Source organism: Epinephelus fuscoguttatus, linkage group LG3 (genome assembly GCF_011397635.1).
Source record: "Epinephelus fuscoguttatus linkage group LG3, E.fuscoguttatus.final_Chr_v1".
Lineage (NCBI taxonomy): Eukaryota > Metazoa > Chordata > Actinopteri > Perciformes > Serranidae > Epinephelus > Epinephelus fuscoguttatus.
Window position 1 is genome coordinate 31,245,338 of NC_064754.1, and position 6,986 is coordinate 31,252,323.

General features: G+C 42.1%; 1 protein-coding gene across 1 annotated transcript; it reads left to right on the forward strand.

Annotated features, from left to right (window-relative positions):
* The first annotated feature begins 505 nt into the window (after positions 1–505).
* Positions 506–5,993, forward strand: asf1bb (anti-silencing function 1Bb histone chaperone). The gene is made up of 4 exons (XM_049570879.1): positions 506–817; positions 2,106–2,221; positions 2,417–2,593; positions 4,885–5,993. Exons 1-4 carry the CDS (start codon positions 709–711, stop codon positions 5,080–5,082), a joined length of 600 nt encoding a protein of 199 aa, XP_049426836.1. The 5' UTR covers positions 506–708; the 3' UTR covers positions 5,083–5,993.
* The last annotated feature ends 993 nt before the right edge of the window (positions 5,994–6,986 follow it).

A 6,986-nucleotide genomic window follows, 5' to 3' on the forward strand; every position in this document is an offset into this window, starting at 1 on the left:
ATATTTTGTCTTTTTCCAACCATCTTCTGTAAACCCTAGAGATGGTTGTGTGTGAAAATCCCAGTAGATCAGCACTTTCTGAAATACTCAGATCAGCCCATCTGGCACCAACAACCATGCCATGTTCAAAGTCACTTAAATCACCTTTCTTCCCCATTCTGATGCTCAGTATGACCTTCAGCAGGTCGTCTTGACCATGTCAACATGCCTAAATGCACTGAGTTGCTGCCATGTGTTTGGCTTATCAGCTATTTGCATTACTGAGAAGTTGAACAGGTGTACCTAATAAAGTGACCGGTGAGTGTATATTTGAGATGATTACTGCTGTAACCGTTTTTCCTTAAACATTTCTGGACACGAGTGTTTTTAACTATCTTCATTATTCTGGCCTTTAGTTTATCCATTTTGTCATGTTGTTTAGCAAATGAACATTAGGGGGCACTAGCCAAGATGCAGTATGTTGTCGGCCAGAAATAAAGACAGCGAAGAAGAAGACAGTGACGTACTTCCGTAGCCCAGACGCTGTTCTCGTTCTTGAAGAAAAGACTCCAACTTTAATTGACAGTCTCGGAGACAGGCTCCATCAAACCCTGTGAGCCAGCCCGGGAACACAGCGACAGCGAAGTGACGACTTACTCTTTAAACTTTGTTCACGTATTAAAAAAAGCTGGTTAGTTTCCAGGTCGAGGTACTACAGACGACGTCGCTATGGCCAAGGTACAAGTGTTAAACGTCGCTGTGCTGGACAACCCGAGCCCATTTGGAAATCCTTTTCAGTTTGAAATCACGTTTGAATGCATGGAGGATTTACCAGAAGGTGGGTATTGTTTTCTGGTACTGTGTTTTCTCGTTCTTTGTGATATGTTAGCTGTGGAGTACTAGCTGCCCTTCTGGGCGCATTCCGCATCAGTGCTAACATTAATTCACTCGTTACAGGTAGATGGGGCGCGTCCTAAGTAGCTGATAAACCCGCCATATTGTTCGACCATATATAAATACTAGCTATCGTTGAGGCTGCTCAGTGATAGCTGTTGAAAATTGGCGCTGGCGCGTTTGTGCTCTGCGCCCCGCCTCCTGCCTGCAGTGATTGGTTCATGGACGTTCGTCGGAGGTTTTTCTAAGAAGCTGATTGGTTGATCACATTGTGTTTCTGTAGCAACAGACAAGCTGAACGATTTGCCGCGAACCGAGGACAGTTAGAAACAACAGGAAAGGGGTAGTATATGTTCTGGGGATGCATACAGTCAGTTAATCCATGGTGACACTAACTGTTTAGTTACCATGGAAATATAAAGTGCCATCACAAAGTGTTATAAGATGGAGGGATTGATTGGAGGGCAGTTACGTGAAGCAGTATCAGTCTATTATTATGTTTGACTGTTGATATGTAGACATTGTGGAACTGTTTTTTTCTATGCTTATCTACAGTTTGAGGTTATGTCACTTGACATCACAGACTCTGAACATACAGAATACAGAACAACAAAATGCTGGAGTGAATCTGTACAAGTACTGCAAACAAAGGGCACTGAACTTTTCAAATATGTTAGCACCCCAAATGAAGTTCTGTTCATCTCATTTCTGTTGTGGTCGGTTTAAAAGCTTAAAAAAGTCAGACATAAATATATAGAGTGTATAGGGGTGACTGTGTTTAACAAATTTAACTTACTATTTTAGCCATGATCTGTACCATAGCCTCATATGAACTGTACTATAGTCCCAATGACCTTTTAAACACATTTAACTTGTGTTAAACTTATGTCAAATGAGGCTATGGCACGGTTCATGGATAAAATAATAGGTGAAATGATATGTCAAAATCTGTGCTAAGAAAATGAACCTGTTTGGCCTGGCTTGGTGCCATTTAGGAATTCACCAGTCCAACTTTTTTTCCTCCTGATGTCGCCTCTGAAACCTGAGGATAAGTGCATTGTGTGGAGCTCAACAGCACTCATTTTGCTTTTGAATTACGCACAGGTCTGAGACGAAAGTCGAGCATTGGTTAAACACTGAGGATATTCTGTTGTACACAGTTTAAAAACAAATCTGAGTGGTTCAAAATGTCCCTGTCACTTTTTAAGCCCTCTTATTGTGTGTCATGTCAGATCTGGAGTGGAAGATCATCTACGTGGGTTCAGCTGAGAGCGAGGAATACGACCAGGTCCTGGACTCTGTGTTAGTTGGCCCGGTACCGGCTGGCAGACACATGTTTGTGTTTCAGGTGAGTGAGCTGTAGTCACATGTTACTTTTGCTGTCATACATCTAGACCACGGGACTCATTGAATATTAGGACTAGAAATCAAAGACATGTAGGTAGGTGGTTGTTCTTCTGCTCTGTGCTGCTTTGATAGCGTGATTACTGTGGTGTACTTTGATCTGATTTCTCCCTCTTTGTGTTCCTCTCTGCCCCGTCAGGCTGATGCTCCCAACACAGGGCTGATTCCAGAGAGTGATGCTGTAGGAGTGACTGTTGTCCTTATAACCTGCACCTACCGTGGACAGGAGTTCATTCGTATCGGTTACTACGTCAACAATGAATACACAGACCCTGAACTACGGGAAAACCCACCTCTCAAACCAGACTACACTCAGGTAACACACGTACACTCAGGGATGATAGTCATGGATAGAGTAGTGTGGGACCTGCTCACAACAATATGCACTTACATGTATGTGGCCTGAATTGCTAAACAGATTTTGGTGTTTTATATTAATGGTATTTTTAAAAAATTACTGCAATTCCTGAGCTGCAGAGAGCTTCAACATACAGTACACTACATAGGCAATGCTTATGAAAGAGATCTATTGAAATATGCACTGTTTTTACCGCCCTCTTGTGCTCTGAAAGTGACATTACAGGTAACAGCAGCATCAAGAAATGAGTACAACGTGAACTTTTAAAAATAAATATGTATATTCTTATTTTTTCTTTCCTTTTTGTAGTTGTCTTTTATTCTTAAGGAGAAAACTGAATATGTTTTGGTTTTGTACTGCCGGTCAGTCGAAACAATTAATTAAAAGACAACAACTTATTCTCTATAAAACTGCAAAGGGCATTCTGCACTGTTTTCTGACATTTTAAAAATTTGACAGATGATTGATTAATACTAAAAAAACAACAGCTTAATCACTAATAAAGATAGTCCCCAGTTGCAGCTATGTATCGCTCAATGAAGGACAAGTGCCAGTGTTTCCCAAAGGAGGTTTTTCCAGTAGCGGTGCTGAAATGTGTGTGTGTGTGTTTTACTTTACTTTACTTTTCAGCACATCTGCTGACATGTGAAGGGTTTTAGACCTGTTTTTGTAAAACGGATAGGCAATATGGCCCTAAAATAATATCACAGTATTTCAGGGTATTTTTGCAATGATATTTTTGACAATATGATAAATTATAAAAAAAAATACATCTATCTGGGGCGGCTGTGGCTCAGAGGTAGAGCAGGTTGTCCACCAATCGGAAGATCAGCCGTTTGATCCCCAGCTTCTCTAGTCTGCACGTCGATCCATCCTTGAGCTAGATACTGAACCCCAAATTGGTGTCGGTATGTGAGTGTGTCAAAAACTGAGTAGCAGGAGGCACCCTGTATGGTAGGGTAGAGCACGCACATCCAAGATATTACAGGTGCAGGACTATCAAGCAAACAGACACAAAACAGAAAACAAAGACAAACAGCACAGTGTATCGCAGCCTCTAGAGAAGCGTTCAGTGTGATGTATATGTGCCACGCACATATAGAACCTGATAAAAGAAGCTCTGTATGAGAAATCAGTTTTCTAAATGCAAACCAGTGGAACAGAAGTTAACGCAATACTGGCCATGACTCTCTAAAGCCCCATTTCCACCAAGCAGTGCGGTTCAGTTCAGTTCGGCACGCCTTTTTTCTGTTTCCACAGTGAAATGTTGTGGATGGTACCAATGGAACCATTCTGTACCGTCCCCATTTTTGGTCACCCCTCTGTTGGGGTACCTAGCACACAGATCTGGTACTAAAAGGTGGAGCTGTGAACACTGCAGTCTGTTGACTGGTCAATAGCAGGCGGTCACTCTGCTGAGGGCTGAGTTGTGGCTGGTTTTGAGGCTCATGTGACCACTGTTCATACTGTGGAGAGTTTTATTAGTTAACTGTAACTATAAAATGAATTGATGTTGTGCTGCCTCTCGCAGCAGCTGTAGACTGAGAAAAAACAACTTAATTCACTAGGCCGTCTGCCGGCAACTTTTAAGGTGGAACATTAACTTGCACAAACCCACTATTTTTAAATATCCCATGGAGAGAGACTCTCACTGCAGCCTGTTTTATTTTGTTCTAAAAATGTTGATGTGCAGCCTCATTCTATGGACGATAAACTAGGTGTAGACTAATAAAAGAGGAAGTACAGTGAGTGAGCAGTGAGCGACAACAACCCCCACACAGAGTACTGTTCGCCGTGGAAACACTAGGGTCTAGGTACCATGTCTGAGGGGTTACTTTTGGTGCCAAAGGTATCATACCAAAAGTGTTTGGTGGAAACGGGGCTTAAAGTAGGCTCTCTGTGTGGAAGAGGTACCGTTATGTGTTCACCTGACAGGGATCCACTCATTTGGAAACAGTTGTATAATATCCTCTGCAGTTGAGGAGAAGCTTTCTGTAATCTGAGAAAATAATCTCTGAGATGCCATCAAGGTTATCTCAGTTTTGGCTCGGAAAGCCTGCATCGCAAGCAGGAGGTGTGGACGTTAATAGACGAGGGTGTTTACCAGGCAAGTAGGGTCAAATGAAAAGATGCAGTTTAGTTTAATAAAGAAAGTGTTTGTGAAACCTGACCCATATTTGGGACTAAAAGTCAGGATGTGTCGATTACAAACACTAATTCATTCCACTGATGTTGTTTCATTCCCTCAGCTCCTGAGGAATATTCTGGCCTCTAACCCCCGTGTCACCCGCTTCCATATCAACTGGGAAGGCTCGGCAGACAAGATGGAGGACAGCGAGAACGTCGACCCGTCCCCCAACATCAGCAGCATGCTCCCCCCGTCCTGTATACCAGGAAAGATGCCGCCTCTCGGGCTGATGCCGGACAACTCCATGGACTGCATGTAAGAGTCATCAGATTGAGATAATGGACAAGAAATTCCTCTTATTTGTACACTTACTCACACCGCAAACACACATTTGGACAAGGAGGCCACGGACGTATCTACGTAAGATGGACATTAACAGGAAGCAGGGGTATTACAACGTTATTTTTATACAGCATACACAAATGGGATGGATCTGGAATTGTTAGCAACTGTTTTTGTCTCCTGTGCACTCTCTTCCAACACACAGAGGCCTGCACAACCGACACTGCCTTATTTAACTGTACCTCTGTCTCAGTTTGAGTCATCAGGGTGGGGCAGTCTTAAGACCACCGTATCTTTACAGCCCTAAGGCTCACAAGTCATACTCACACACCCATGGTGACCTGTTTGGTGCCCATACTGTTCATTATGTTCTCTGAGCACAGATCAAAGCTATGGGCAGTGCTCTTGGTGTCAAAGTATTTCATTGTTCTGAAGGTTTGTCTCATCTGATGTAAATTTGTAGCATCCTGATACCTATGGGGAAAAAAAATTGGGTTTGAAATATGGGCCATGTTAGGGGCCTGTTGCAAGAAGCAGCTTTGTTTACTGTTAGTGGGTAACTCATGCAGAGTACAGTCTTGTGTTTGCAAGTTGTGATAACTCGGTAAACCTGCTTCTTCAAACAGGCCCCAGCTCAGATGACGTTCTTTAAAATGTTGCATAAAACGTCTTATTATGCACAACCTGTAGGTGAAGGAGTCACAAGAGAGATGGATGCGGTATTGCAGTCAAGTTCGGATGGTTTAGGCTTACTGTAAATAATGTTTTCTAAGCGCTTATTTTGTCTTCATGATGTGATCTCTTTCTTTTTGTACTTACTATATATTCTCTGCCTTTCTATTTGTAACAACCATGATGGGGTTAATAAAGTTTGTTTTGTGGACCTTGTGCCGCTTTCTGGTGATCACCTTGTCTTACTTACACAGCTGCTTTCCACCTTGGCTAGCGGGGAAGGGAGCACAGCAACAGCAGCGAGACTCAGCATGTGCGTGTGTGTGCGTGCACGTGCGTCGGCCCACTCTTTCCCCTCCCTTCTCCCTCGCTCCGTTCTTTTTTTTCCCCCTGATTTCATTCATAAAATGCAGCAGCCTCATTCCACCATTTTCACTCTAGCCTCATGTTGCTAGGCAACTGCAGCACAAAAGGGAGGGGAGGACTGTCTGCTCTCACCCATTTTATCTCATCTTAGTTGAAGGGACTAACTCCTCCGTCCGTCCATCTGTTACCTCTGTCTGCTTCTTTCATGTCTACACTGTTGAGCGAGATGCTGTGAACGCTTATAATCGCTACAGGCGAGATTTAAAAAAGCAGCATGTTAAACCATGTTTACCAGCATTCATATTTGGCATCAAATTCCATATGCGGCATGCCCCGGTGGTGGAAAGTAACTAAGTACAATTACTCAAAATTGTCCTTAACTCCAATACTTAGGGACTTGTACTTTATACCTCTACTCCACCACATTTCAGAGGCAGATATACCTTTTACTCCACTACATTTATTTTATATTTTTTTCTGTAAAGATTCAGATTAATAATACAAAATATAATAAGTAAATTATTATAGTTTAGGATATAATCCCTATATTTATGACAGGTAAAGGGGGAAAATCGATACAGCATTCATATCATATCTTACATGGCAATACTGCCAAATAACGAATTTTAATAATGCAAACCTGAACATTTGATAGTCCACTAGAACAATAAATTCAATTGCTTTTTTAGACCACTATGTACATTTTGCTGCATTAAAAATGAGTGAAGTGAGATGAACAGGCTGAGAACTTTATTTTATATGATAAAACAGATGGTGACAGTTTGGGGATGTGATTTGCAGTTGAAAAAGGTAATTAAATGCAATATACTACAGTCTATATAC

What these genes read in the sequence shown, in the direction of transcription:
- asf1bb (XM_049570879.1), top strand. Translation starts at nt 709, where the DNA reads ATGGCCAAGGTACAAGTGTTAAACGTCGCTGTGCTGGACAACCCGAGC. An exon ending in CATGGAGGATTTACCAGAAG is followed by an intron (nt 818 to 2,105) that starts GTGGGTATTGTT and finishes GTGTCATGTCAG; the next exon opens with ATCTGGAGTGGAAGATCATC. An exon ending in TCAAACCAGACTACACTCAG is followed by an intron (nt 2,594 to 4,884) that starts GTAACACACGTA and finishes TCATTCCCTCAG; the next exon opens with CTCCTGAGGAATATTCTGGC.